The 14,211-nt window shown below is 38.8% G+C and overlaps 1 protein-coding gene across 3 annotated transcripts in view; it reads left to right on the top strand.

The window, feature by feature from the left end:
* Nucleotides 1-14,211, top strand: part of GSAP (gamma-secretase activating protein) — an 87,381-nt gene that overhangs the window by 14,696 nt on the left and 58,474 nt on the right. For 2 of the 3 annotated variants that reach the window (XM_057732495.1, XM_057732494.1), the window contains exons 2-6: nucleotides 1,391-1,467; nucleotides 2,821-2,877; nucleotides 4,821-4,890; nucleotides 5,193-5,246; nucleotides 11,202-11,290. In XM_057732495.1, the coding sequence (XP_057588478.1) occupies nucleotides 1,391-1,467; nucleotides 2,821-2,877; nucleotides 4,821-4,890; nucleotides 5,193-5,246; nucleotides 11,202-11,290 (347 nt within the window). The remainder of the gene's footprint in view (nucleotides 1-1,390; nucleotides 1,468-2,820; nucleotides 2,878-4,820; nucleotides 4,891-5,192; nucleotides 5,247-11,201; nucleotides 11,291-14,211) is intronic. The other variant, XM_057732496.1, reaches the window with a different exon arrangement.

Raw genomic sequence — 14,211 nt, 5'->3', positions numbered from 1 at the left:
ATTCTTATTTTTTTAATCATTGAGAAGTGTGTCTGATACCTCATTGTACATTGAAAAGTGTACATACGCATATATAAGCAACATTTGTCTCTCCCTCCCTTTACCTTTGCCCTGCCCCCAGAAGACCCAGGCAGCTTCTTCCTGTGAAGAGCTGGCAAGAGAGATCTCAGGATGATTCCTCAGTTATCAGTGAACCTGCTCTCTGTCTCTCTAAATGTTTTCCACTGCCAGCTCCAGTGCAGGGGTTGAGCTCACCAATTATCCTGATTTTGTATCTTGATTTTTCCTTTTTAATCAGGAACACAAGCTGAAATTTGCTCTGATTTATAGGATATTTTGCATATGTTTTGTCTGAATATTGGAATTTGTCATAATCAACATAATATTTTAACATCTAATAACATTATTCTTGTGTGAGGAAAATGAGTCAAGTTTAAGCAATTTAATTTTGAGGAAATTGGGGAAATACACATTTCTCCTGAATTAATGCTGTTTCTAACCAATGTTTAAATTGTTAAACTGTAGAATTCAGAGGAATATCCTAAAATTTTAGAAGAAAGGTGATGGTCAGTTAACTTACAAGTTGTTTTGTGTAAAAAATCTTTATATCCTGTGTCAAATATGGCCTTCATACAGGAAAGTACACAGATCATAAGTGCATTGCTCAGTTAATTTTCACAGAGTGAGGCACACCCATGGGACCATCACTCAGAGCAGGAAGGAGAAAATTAAGAGAACCCCAAAGGTCCCCTTCATACTCCTTTCCAGCAATCACTCATCTAGCTCCATAGATTCTTTTTGCCACTTTTTGAAACTTGTGTATAAATTAAGTCATATAGTTTGTACTTTGGGGGGGAGGGGTGAGAATCTGGGCTTCTTGTACTCACTTATTTACATTGTATATTATAGCAAGTTAATTCATTCTTATTGTTGTGTGATAGTCCATTGTTTGAATATACCACAATTTATTCATTCTTTGCTTGATGGATATTTTGGGTTTCAAGTTTTGACTATTATGAACTGTAGTGCTATAGATGTCATATGTGTCATTTGCCAAAATATGTGTATACTTCTCTTGAGATATATGTACAAGGGCAATTGTTGAGCCATATGTATTCAGCTTCAGTAGATTCTGCCAGTTTTTTCCAGTGTGTACACTTCCATTAGCAAGGCTGCCTTGAGATACTTCCTAATCACTACCCCTTTCCCCTTCCCTAAAGGTCATTGCTAGTCTAAGCTCTAATAAAGTAGATTAGCTTTGCCTGTTTTTAAACTCTTTATAATGGAATCATCAGTATTCTTTTGTATTTGGCTTTTCACTAATATTGTATTTGTTAGATATGTTTTTAAACATCTGCTAAGTATTAACTTGCTATTATTATTGTTTCAGGTGTTTTAGAAAATAATTATGAGACCTTACGTGTACTAAATGTTGAAAGAAATGGAAATATTATTTATACCTATAAGGTATGCCCATATTCTTTTTTTTCAAATTGTGGTAAAATATACATATAACATAAAATTTACCATTTTAACCATTTATATTCTTTTTTTTAAACAGAGTTTTATGCTGTATCTTATTGAGGGATAGTGAATAAGACCTAGCATTTAATCTTTTTTTAAATTAATTAATTAATTTATTGGCTGCTTTGGTCTTTGTTGATGCGCACGGGCTTCCTCTAGTTGTGGAGAGCAGGGGCCATTCTTCGCTGCAGTGCTTGGGCCTCTCCCTGCGGTGGTCTCTCTTGTTAAGAAGCACGGGCTCTAGGCTCGCGAGCCTCAGCAGCTGTGGCACGTGGGCTCAATAGTTGTGGCTCGAGGGCCCTAGAGCACAGGCTTAGTAGTTGTGGCCTGCGGGCTTAGTTGCTCCGTGGCATGTGGGACCTCCCCCCTGGACCAGGGCTCGAACCCATGTCCCCTGCATTGGCAGGCAGACTCCCAACCACAGCACTACCAGGGAAGTCCCTTTAATCTTTAACATACAGCTTTTTTTATTTTGTGAGATTGAATGGGGTAATTGAAATTCAGTCTTATGAAATGTTTTCTCTTTTTTAAATAAAATAAAATGGTACACAATGTCTGACACAGTGCTCAAATGTTTTGAATAAATGGTTTCATTTTCTAGGGGAAAAATGCAAAGTAAAAGACGGTTAAACCTAATTACTATGTTACATTTTTATCTTTGAGAAGATATTAAATATTGTTACTGTACCTCATCTGTTCAAACTTATATACGCTCAGACTTTTGAGGCTTTATTGACAGTGTGTTTTCAATGTTAATTGTTCTAAGGAAAGAAAATTTAACTTTATGGATAACTTTACTGTAGTAGTGAAACTTGAAAGAATAATAGCAGTGGCCAGTTTGCTTTGCACAGTTGTATTACTGTACTTTTTTTTTTTTTTGCTTAAAAAATGTTATTTTAAGTTGTATCTATGAGGATGCTGCATTCAAGGAACTGTACAATTCAAAAAGTTTTACTTATAAGAACATCATGGACTTGTTCTAGCCACTTTCAGTATCCACCGTATAGATTCTCTTACAGAAATAAATGGAAGTACAAAAAGATTCGCTCCTTCACCATGCTCAGTCTTAGTAGACAGGCTCCCCCAAATTCACTGAGCTATATATTCTTATTCCCTTTCACTCTTTGACCCATGTGACCAGCGGAAACAGGATCAGTCCCTCTCTGACATGCACAGCAGGCCACCTTTAGAGTGCTTATTGCTAATACTGGTTGAATTATTTCAGGTTTCTTTCAAAACTAGTAACTTCCTAAACAATGACGTTTAATAAACATCTAGTTATTTTTTTCTTTTCAGGATGATAAGGGAAATGTCTTCTTTGGATTGTATGATTACCAAACCAAACAAAATGAGGTAAAAATCATCATAAATTATAGATTACTTATTGGTTATTTTACCGCTTTTAAAGTTTTCCTTCTTTCTAGATACAAATTCTTATTTCATTTTATTTTCTAAAAATTTAGTTTATATTTCTTTGCCTTCCTTCTCTTCTCCCTTTACCATTATCTTAAAAAAAAAAAAGTGTAAGGACTCTTGGAACAAAGCATCAGCTACTCTCTTAGTCCTTTGAGATTTAAGCCAAATTGGCTGAAACCAATTATCCAATGTTCTGTAGGAATGTAGGAAGTCCAACGCCCTCCTCAAGATTTGCATGCTCCCAGAAGCTTAGGATCTCATAATGATCTCTGGCTCTGAGTTCTGCTTCTGCTTCACCTTCACTGATCTTGCTTCTCATTACTCCTCAAAGATCCAGGTATAGAACCAGCCTCCTTTTCTTAATCCTTCCCGAAAGCACTCACATAGGACATTGGTTAATGTGACAGGCTTGTTTAATTCTTGGGGCAAACGGGAAGGAGTCACTGTGTGCCTATGTAAAAACAATTTACAAACATTGAGGGACGAAGACGTCTATAAATGTACACTGACGTGGAAGGCGCTCCAAAACACATTATTATATGAAAAAAGCAAGTTGCCAGAATAATACATCCCATTTACGTTTAAAAAAACCTGCAAGAAAACCACATAATATATGTGCATAAGTATATATTAAAAACTCATTTTGAATGATCTGGGAGGCTACAGAGCAAATTACAAACATGTTTCCTTTTCAAAGGGAGTTGGGACTGGGTGAATGTAATAGAGAACGTAGACTTTTTATTTGGTAATGTTTGCATGTTTTAAACGCTAAGAATATGCTTGTGTGTTATTTTATAATTAAAAGGATAAAACACTAAAAATTAAGTGTATACATTCGTGACTCTTCTTACTTGTAAAGAAGAATCCCTCAGAGCAAGAGTCGAAACCGAAATTTCTCACATGAATTCAGAACCTTCTTATTAACCAAAGTTCCCTTTTCCTGACTTCTTGACATTTTTTTGTCAACTTCTGGCCATTGGATTCTAGTAGGTTCTCAGTGCTTTTTCAGTCTGCAAGTACTAATTAGCTTCTTAGTAGTTCTGCTTGTCACTGTTTCTCTTAGCCTGTTCTCTCCTGAAGTATAAGACTCTCTTTCCTTATCCTCTAGTGTATTTTAAGAGAGTTTACTTAATATAACTGTGATTGTCTCCAGTTCCTCAATCTGCACCTCACATCCTCCTCTGCATGACCATTTTAATTTTCTTTAATATTGCAGGAAATGGGATCTTGCAACATTCAAACAGCAAGAAAATAAAGAATAAAGATTAAATAAAAATAGGTTACTTTGCCAATGTCCTAAATATGGGAGTTCTTTAGGAGATGCACTTGTGACAGTCTCTTAGTCATAGTTAATGACGTCATAGTTATATACTTTGATTAAAATGTTACTTGCCTCAATAATCATAATAGCTAACACTTAAGTACTTATTACATGCAGCAGACATTGTAGTAAGTACTTTCACATGGATTATCTAACTCACCGCTTCTAAGGATCTTCTGAGATAGGTAGTATTATTATTCTGTCTTACTTATGGGAGGATAGAGAGTTTGAATAACTCATCTAAAGTCACACAGCTAGCAAGTGGTAGGATTAGGATTTGAACCTGGGTCTAGCTTGACTCCAAGGTCTATGCTCTTAAACACTACACTGTGTTGTCTCATGGTTAAATTTCAGTGCCAAACCTGGCCTTCAATAGCAAACTTTTTTCTTAAAAAATAACCTAAAACTTCTCAGTATGGATAAACTGGTTCATTGGTGGTTCTTTAATAAAATGCTTTGTCACAATGGTACTTGCTAGAGAGCTGAATGGGAATTTGCGTTCATAAAATTGTTAATTAAATGTGAAACTCCAAATTAAAAAATACTTCTGTTTTAATAGCATCTCTATACATTTGAGAAAGACTTGCAAGTTGTCAGTTGCTCAGTCAACAGGGAGAGAACTTTGCTGGGTAAGTTGAACTCTTTTATTGCCACAAGTCAAGAACTAAGCTACATTTTTTGAATTTCAAAGTATTGAATTTTTGCAATATTTGATCATTCTATAACAATGATTTTCTGGGAATAGATGCACTTGGGAGATTAGAGTGAAGTAAAGAATCTATAGAGTCTACCCACAAAAATGAATGCTTTGTGTTTTACCTTAATCATCCACTGACAGATCCTTTGAGCCCTCACTTATTTTGGGTATAAAATGGTAAATTTTAACATGGATCATTTGCTAATGGATTATTTTTTAAAATTTTTCCATTAGCTGCAAGTTTAGTTCAAGGTGCTAAAGAAGGAAACAAGAGTGTGCTTCAACCAGGTAATGAAATTACACTTTTTAATACTTGGTGATAGATGAAGATTTATTGAACTACTAAATCAAATTGCAAACATCTTTGCAAATAGCTTTATCTCTGAATAAAAAGGCAAAGGTCATGTCAAGCATGAAAAAGAGGTTTCTTTATACTTTTTCCAAGTAAATAAGAAAGTACAGAAAATAACATAACAGTGAGTAAGAGAAATATTAAAAAGGTAATTAGCACCTGCAGACTGAACATGGAGAACATACTAGAAACCCTACAGTCTGGTACAAAAGGTTGGGAAGAGGTTAGTATTCCTTGGAGAATACCACCATTTTGCCCTGACATCTGGTGAACTTTTAACCAACACATATTGCGTGCACCAATTCTAAATAAAAATCAATTCTACTCATTTGCCAAAGCCCACTTCATAGTTAATTATTTACATGATTCCTTCCCTCACCTCCTTTTCATATTGTTTATCGTCCATCTGTTCAGATGTCGACAAATACGGAGTGCCTGCAGTGGGTCAGGCCCGGTGCATGGCGCTGGGGATGCAGTGGACGCAAGAGAGCAGTGACGACTGCCCTCAAGGCGAGCTACAGGGTCTAGTGGTAGGTGGGGGTGCCCCGTGAGGCGTGCGTCCCATCTCCAAAGTGGGGCAGTAAGCCTAGCTTTTCAGTTTATCAAGAGAAGGATGGACTTTTATGTAAAATTTTAATGTTTAAATGTTGGCCACTGTATTTTTAAAAAATTCCCTTCAGGCAACGATAACCACCTGTGGCCTGTGGGCTACCATTTTTCAGCCTCTGGTCAGGTAGGTTTCTTTTCGATCTCTTTCTGTTCCTATCTTGCAGTGCTTTTCATCTGTTCTGTTCGTTTGGCACTTAAGCCCCTTCTTTTGTTAGCATAGTTCCCACTCAGAGGTATTTTCCTGCAGTTATGTGTGATGGAAAAACCCTTTGTACATACTTTCCAATGAAGTTTGTGAGGCAGTCCCGGGCGCCCACAGAACCAGCTTAGAGTGTGAAGGGAACCAGAACTGGGTCTGGATGGGACCTTCTCAGGGACCTCAGCAGAACAGTTTATGGAAGATGTTGGCGGCCAGCAGGCTTTCCCTGAAATCTCATCATTGTGTTACTCATCCTAGCCTTCCCTCCTGCCGTGCTACACTGAGAACCTCAGCAGTCCTTTTCCCTCTTCTGCGTCATGTCCTCCTCTTAGCATCCTCTGCTCCTCTTAGAATTAGGTGCACTGGTTAATTCAGAAATGATGGAACTGGACTAGCTTAAGCAAGATAATATCTAAGACACTGGTGTTCTGACTCCTGAAACAAGGGAATGGATATAAACCTGATCTTCAGGGCTAATAGTTGCTTGTGTTCATCCCAATTATGAGGCTAGGCATCGGTACAGAGCTTTGCATTGCCTCCCAGTTCTTTTTGAAACTTTATTCCTTTGGGCCTTAGAAATTCCTTACTATGTTGGTAAACCCAGTAGAAACTATAATCTTTATATGATATTGACCACCTATGCCTAATCGTTATGCAGAAGAGTGGTAATTATGTATATCATAAAATGTACTTTCAGGCCAACTTTATTGTCAGTTTTATTTGATTACAACATTAAATCTTATCAGGTAATCTTACTGAGCCTTGAGAGTTTGACGTACCTCTCATGAAATTATCTGATCACATCTTTTAAAATAGTAGAATGAACAGTGTTAATTTTTGTATTGGAAACCCCATACTTTATCTCAGCTCACCTTTTATGCCAGCCACTGCACTGGGAACCAGCTCTGCCCACGTGTAATTTGGCAGACAGTGCCTCACTTCAGCCGCTCTACCTACGTCTTGCTTTTTGCCCAGAGTCCTTGGGAGAATCTGCTTACCACCTGAAAGTATGTTTGGAAAGGATTCCCAATAGGATAAACCATGACCAATCGGGGGACAAGGAGCTGAAGGATAAATGCTCTCCATCCCTAAAGTGGTTGATTCTGAGGTGCACTCCATGCGGGGTGGTCAGTCATTTGACAGTGCCCGTATACGGCAGACTCTTCTTCCCTGTTTCACTCTCCCCACTTCCTCATGCCCGCCGCTCGTGGCTAAAGTGATCCTGTCCCCTGAGATGACTTCTTGTTTTAGTTTGGGTTTCCCCTGTAGGTAGAGTCTGAGGCAAGTATTTGAGCCCAGTTAGTTTATTTGAGGGACGATCCTAAGAAACACTATTAAAGGAGTGTTTAAACAGAGATCTGAAAGGAGGGAGCAAGCATCCACCATGGGGAAGACATTTCTGGCAAAACGAACAGCCAGCACAAAGGCCCTGAGGCCAGAGTATGTGGTAGGCTCGCTGTTCAAGGAGAGTGAGGTCAATGAGACTGGAGTGGCGTGAACAGAGACAGAGTGGTGGGAACGGAGGCCAGCGGGAAAAGATGGGTGAGGTGCAGACAGATCATGGAGACCCTTAAGATTTCAGAAATTATGTGACCAGAAAGTGCTGTAGAATCTATTATAAAGATTTGTCCTTTGAACAAATATTTTGCCTTTTGCAAAGGCTTATTTTATCTGTCCGTGAATAACCTGATAAGCCATTTGGTTATAAAATGTAGTTTGCCTCAAGGTGTTAACACTCTGTTGCTTATAATGAGATTTTTCCATTGCAAATGAGACAAACTGTAACATCTCTCATGTGAGCAAGATAGGGTTCCTTGGTCTGTGTACTTTACAACCAGATTTTTGTCCACAGTGCTTCTCTTCTTGGCTGAGGCCTTGGCAGAGGTAATGTTTTATTTAGAATGTGGCCTTCCCTAGGAAGCCAGGCTTAGCTGCACCTTTCACCCTGCCTGGTGGAGTTATATTTGCCCCAAGGCCCAGCAGGTCCCTGTGGAGAGCAGTAGGGGCGACCTTGTGTCTTGGGCCCCACAATTGCTCCAGTACCCCAGGCACCATTATAGACAGTTAAGTGCTGGAGACACTCGGTGAGCTGCACTTTGAGTCCAGACCTCTAATAACCAGAGCTTTTTCACAACCAGACTCTACTGTACTCTTCCAACCTTGTCACCATTTCACAACATGTACCTTCACATGCATCAGACCATTTTCTTTCTTTTGCTCACTCTTCACCCTCCCTATGCCATGCCTATTCCTGTGCTTAAAAAAAAATTTTTTTTTGTTCACTTTAAACAAAAGTATTCATTTATTTCTCCCCATCCCTCCCCTACCCCCTGCCTCCTGCAGCCACCAATCTGTTCTTTATATCTATAAGCTTGGTTTTGGTTTTGGTTTGGTTTGGTTTGGTTTTTTGACTCCACACATAAGAGAGATCATACGGTATTTGTCTTTTATTAGAGTATAGTTGATTTACGATGTTAGTTTCTGGTGTAGAGCAAAGTGATTCCGTTTATACGTATATGTATTTTTTTCAGATTCCTTTCCGTTATACATATAGTTATACATATAGTTTAATATAGTTCCCTGCACTACACACTAAGACCTTATTGTTTATCTGTTTTATGTATAGAAGTATGTATCTGTTAATCCCAAACTCCTAATTTATCCCTCCCCAGCCCTTTCCACTTTGGTAACTATAAAGTTGTTTTCTGTCTGTGAGTCTGTTTCTGTTATGTAAATAAGTTCACTTGTATCTTTTTTTAGATTTCACATATAAGTGATATCACATGATATTTGTCTTTCTCAGTCTGACTTACTTCACTTAATATGTAATCTCTAGATATATCTCCATGTTGCTGTAAATGGAATTATTGCATTCTTCATTTGACTTATTTCACTTCACATACTACCCTTAAGGTCCATCCATTGTTGTCCTTTTTGATCCTGCTGCTCTACTTCCTGTGGCATCCGTGTCCTGCCTAGACCTATCTTGCCCTTCAACGATGCCCTCCCAGTCTCCATTGATACCTGGATTCTCTGAATTCTTAAGACAACTTTAAGCACTTCTTGGAATCAGTGGAATTTTATGGCTGAAAGTGATTGTAGAAATGATCTGATTCTGTAGTTTTTCACTTTATTTTTTAAATAACAAAACACTGGGAATTCCCTGATTGTCCAGTGGTTAGGACTCGGTGCTTCCACTGCCAGGGCCTGGGTTCAGTCCCTGGTCAGGGAACTGAGATACCGTAATCAGCACGTGGTGCGGCCAACAACGACAACAACAAAACCCAAAGCACTGAGGCCTCGGAAGGCTTCGTGATTTGCTGAAAAGTATATATTAGGTTAGTGGCAGATTTTAAACTAGAACCGATGTCTCTAGAATCCTAATGCAGAGTGCTTCCTGGTACACTATGAAATCACATGGTATGTTATTGAGAGACATTCCTGTTTGCACAATTACTCTTATTGTTAAACTACTTATATTAGTTAAGTATCTGAGCTGCCCTAAAAAAGGGAAACATTAGTATAGGAAGATGGTTTCTGCCCTTGATAATCCTCCCATTTTAGAGGCAAATGAATTTAGCTGATAGCTGGTTATCTCATCTGGGAACAGATTCACTGACCAAAATAGCCAAGTATAAGGTGATTTGTTATTTTTCCAAAGAGGTGATTCCCTTGCCTGCCCCCCAAAAAGCTTTTTCCCCCAGTTGGAATATATAAGCTTTTAGGGAAAGAGATGATATAGTCAAATATCAGCTTGTACTATTTATTATATTAAATTATATATACGTAAAACAACATAAGGAAAAGAACTTTTTTCTCATTCTCACATTTCAAAGAACATTTCTATTCATTTTTTTTTCACAAGTATCTTTGATGCCAATCTCTGTCTCATTCTTAGAGTCCTTTTGTGAGTCATCAAGCAGATTCCTAAAACACCTCACCAGGAAAGTGGGGGTGGCGGGGTTGGGGTGGGGTGAATTGGGAGATTGGGATTGCCATATATACATTATTAATAAGAGAAAAAATCAAATTGTACACTTTAAAAAAAAATAAAGCACCTCACCTGTACCTTGTCCCAGTTATTAGAAATATAGCCCCTTTGAATTGTGAATCATCCTGTCACTGGATTTTTATTCTAAGCTACAAGTACCCATCAACCAAACAGCATTTGCTTTCCATCTGTTCTGTCATTGCATATTTGTGATCCCACATAATAACTCACTCAATTTTTTTGCTTTTTCAGTAATCTCTAAAAGGTGTATTTAGAGAGATATCCAGTCCTTGACAGTGTGAGGCTGTATCCCAGAAATTGTTTTATATTCTTTACCTTTTCCTTTTCCTTAACATAAAGCAGTGCTGTTAGGTTACTTTCTTAAGTAGTGAAAACTGGCATTGATTCAATTCTAGGCTGCTGTGCCATCCCTAAATTGTAAATTATTATTCAAAATAAAGTCACTGAGAAAGCACTTGAGAATATAAGGCAACTCCTTTTCTGAGGAGGGGAACTTTTAGCCTAAATTTGAACATCCATGGTAACCGCATTCTAGCTTGTGTCCAAAACTTCCTCCTAATTGCTGTCTTTTATGACATTTGCTCAGATGTGACACTGTGGACATAAGTGAGCCTTTATCCATGCAGCTCCACAACCCTTCCTGAGGGAGGCCAAGCCCCTGTCCTAGTTGCTGTCAACCATAACACATTCATGCATCAGAAATATCTTTGTATTTTCCTACACAGACAGTATTTGCCATTGTGCTGCAGAATTGCAGTGACACTGAACTGAGGTGTATTTGTTTAGACTTAGAAGCTGAGAGGGCCCATGAAGCGATGGTAAAAATGGCTGAGGGATGGATAGAAACTTGTTCCTCACTGCATTACGCTGACTTCTCCTTTATGATGGTCTCTGTATCTATTTTGGGTTTTAAGAAGTCTCAAAGTCAATTTCAAGACAACTACTTTTGTTTGTGTGGAGTAGCTAATACGATAAGTAATGCATTTGACATTTTCAAAATTTGGACCTACGTGGAAGAGATAATTTGTGATATGCTGGACTTCGCTACTAAAAGCATCCTTTACATTATAGGATCAAAGTGCTTAACTTTGTTGGTCGAGATCCACCCCATTAACAATGTGAAGGTTCTAAAAGCAGTGGATAGCTATATTTGGGTACAGGTAAGTGAACGTATCTTTTTTTTTTTTCCCCAGATCTTTATTGGAGTATAATTGCTTTACAATGTTGTGTTAGTTTCTGCTGTACAACAGAGTGAATCAGCTATATTTATACATATATCCCCATATCTCCTCCCTCTTGAGCCTTCCTCCTACCCTCCCTATCCCATCCCTCTAGGTCGTCATCAAGCATTGAGTTGATCTCCCTGTGCTACGTGACAGCTTCCCACTAGCTATCTGTTTTACATTTGGTAGTGTATATATGTCATTGCTACTTTCTCACTTCATCCCTGCTTCCCCTTCCTTCCCTGTGTTTTCAAGTCTGTTCTCTACCTACATCTTTATTCTTAAGTGAGCATATTTTTATCATTTATCTCATTAATCAAAAGGCCTGAAACCCAGAGGCAGTAGTGTTACAAAGTGCTTTCACACACATTATCACATTTTCCTCAAAGCAATCCAGTGGGTGGATATGGCTGGAATGAACAGCTCTTCCTTTGCAAATATGGAAATCAAAACTCAAACCTAGCTCTCTGTCTCCATTATGTCATGGTTTGTCTGATAGTACTATAATTCTTTTACATGATAAAATATTGAGTATCAAAGCACATTTAAAGGAAGTTTAAAAATGGTTTATCTAATGTATTCATTCATAGAGTTGACAGATTAAATACCTATGATAAATGACATAATTAATCCCTGAATTTGTCAACTCCATGAATTGATGCAGAAGCACTGTGTGTATAATACAAGTAGACTAGATATAGTCAATCCTCATTACTTGCACATAGAATTTGCAAATTCTACTACCCGCTCAAATTTATGTGTTACCCAAAATCAATACTCATGGTGCTTTCACAGTCATCTGCATGTGCAAAGCAGTGAAAAATTTGTCACCTCATGCATGTGTTCCCAGATGAGGTAGAACAAGGTGACACTGCCTTCTTGATTCAGTTCTCAGACTGCAAACAAATGTTGTTTTCACAGTCAACTTAGTGCCATGTTTTTCACACTCTTTGGCTTTTGTTGGTGATTTCACTGTTTAAAATGTCCCCCAGGTGTATTGCTGAAGTGCTGCCTCTAAGTTTAAGAAGGCTGCAATGTGCTTTTCAGAGAAAATACGTATGTTAATTAGATAAACTTCATTTAGGCATTAGTTTATAGTACTGTTGCCTGAGTTCGATGCTAGTGAATCAACAATATATATGAAAAAGTGTGTTTTAAACAGGAGCACACATTAGACAAAGTTTCGTTTTAATTTGTTGACAAAAATTTTGTAACTAGAGGCTCACGGGATCCTCTCCTTGTATTTCCCTGGGGAGCAACTGTTCAGTATTCAGCACCTGTGATGACTTTATGGAGAGTAACTACTGCAGAGAACAAGGATGGACTGTCCCTGTTCATGCAGGGTTGACGCACAATTGCCTTGTTTAGCCTCACCCTTCCCCCACCGACTCCCAGCCTCTGGCCGTGGGTCTCCCTCTTGCACTGTCCTTCTGGTTGTGCATTTTGCCACCACTCCAGGCTTCTCTGTAGGCTGCTGCTTCCTGCCAGACAGGGCCTGGCATGGAGCTCTTCAGTTCCCTCCCCCAGGAGGCCACTCTGTTTACACTGTCATCAGTGCAGGGGTGCCTGTGGGACACTTCCCTTTTCTGGCCTATTCTTTTGGTTTTCTTAGCATCTTTATCCAAGGCTGTGTAGGCAATGGAGATATTTTTGAAGGATGGGGGCGACTGAAAAGTAATTAGAATGTAGCAAGGAGAACGTGTTTACAAGTATATGGTTGCACTACATGGTAAATATATTAAAAATTACTGAATTGTATACTTAGTAGTGAAAATTGTAAATAGTGAATGTTATGTGTATCTTATCTTAATTAAAAAATTAAAAGTACAAGATGCATGATTGCATATGTAGGCCAAAGGAAATATCCCCATCCCCCTGAAGTAGACCCACACTCATCTTGTGGGCCCATCTCAGTTCCTAGCCCAGCTCCCTGCTCCTCGTGCTTAGGCCTCTGGAGAGAGAAACTCCTCCAAGCCTCCATCCATGGCAAATCCCCACCTTCTCCCTCTCTCCCTTCTGCTCTCCTTTAGAGAAACACCATTCACTGTCCACAGAGTTTGATCCTGCCTGGTGATCTATCTCTTTTCTTACCAGAACATCCATGATGACTTCCAGTAGTACATTTCCCTAAGTCTACATGTGCAGACTTGACCCCCTTCATGGAGGAACTTCAGCAAGACAGGAGTGAGTAGGGTCTGGATCCCAATTTGGGACCCTTGGAGAGTTCCCCACCAGCATGATTGCATCTTCCAGATAGTTCCACTGGGTAATTACACACTCGTCAACATGCCTCTGATACATACCTTCCATCAACAACTGTTAGTAATCAGAGTCTAGCTAGATATTTACAAAGAATAATATTTTCCTAATATGATATAATCTAATCTATATAGATTCCTACTCACAATGCAGACAAAACAAAACAACCCCCCCCCCCCCAAAACGTTGCACACTTTTGTAGAGCTGTGTCTGAAGTCTGTCTAGGTATTTCTCACTTCTAGGCCTCGTTCCAGGGTTGCCTCAAATTAGAAAGAAAAACAACCACCACCTGAATGGAACTTTTAAAATCATGTTCTCACTGATTGCGTCACAGAGACCAGGCAAAGATTTAGAACTGGTCAGCATCTTAGTCCAGGTCGTAGTCCTAAGCCAGCAGGCCCTGGGGAGACCCTTTGTAGACCCAGGGGAGGCCAAATCTATAGCTTCTCCTTATTTTGAGGCACTGAGTGTTTGCTCTTCCATTATCTGTGTGGTGTCACTCATCATTGCTTCTCTTCAACCCCAGTACACAAAGTCTCCTTTTTTTTAATTTTTAAGTTTTTTTTTTTTTGAATGCACACCATTTTTAAAGTCTTTAT

Source organism: Hippopotamus amphibius, chromosome 4, assembly GCF_030028045.1.
Source record: "Hippopotamus amphibius kiboko isolate mHipAmp2 chromosome 4, mHipAmp2.hap2, whole genome shotgun sequence".
Lineage (NCBI taxonomy): Eukaryota > Metazoa > Chordata > Mammalia > Artiodactyla > Hippopotamidae > Hippopotamus > Hippopotamus amphibius.
This window is presented reverse-complemented; position numbering and strand designations above follow the sequence as displayed.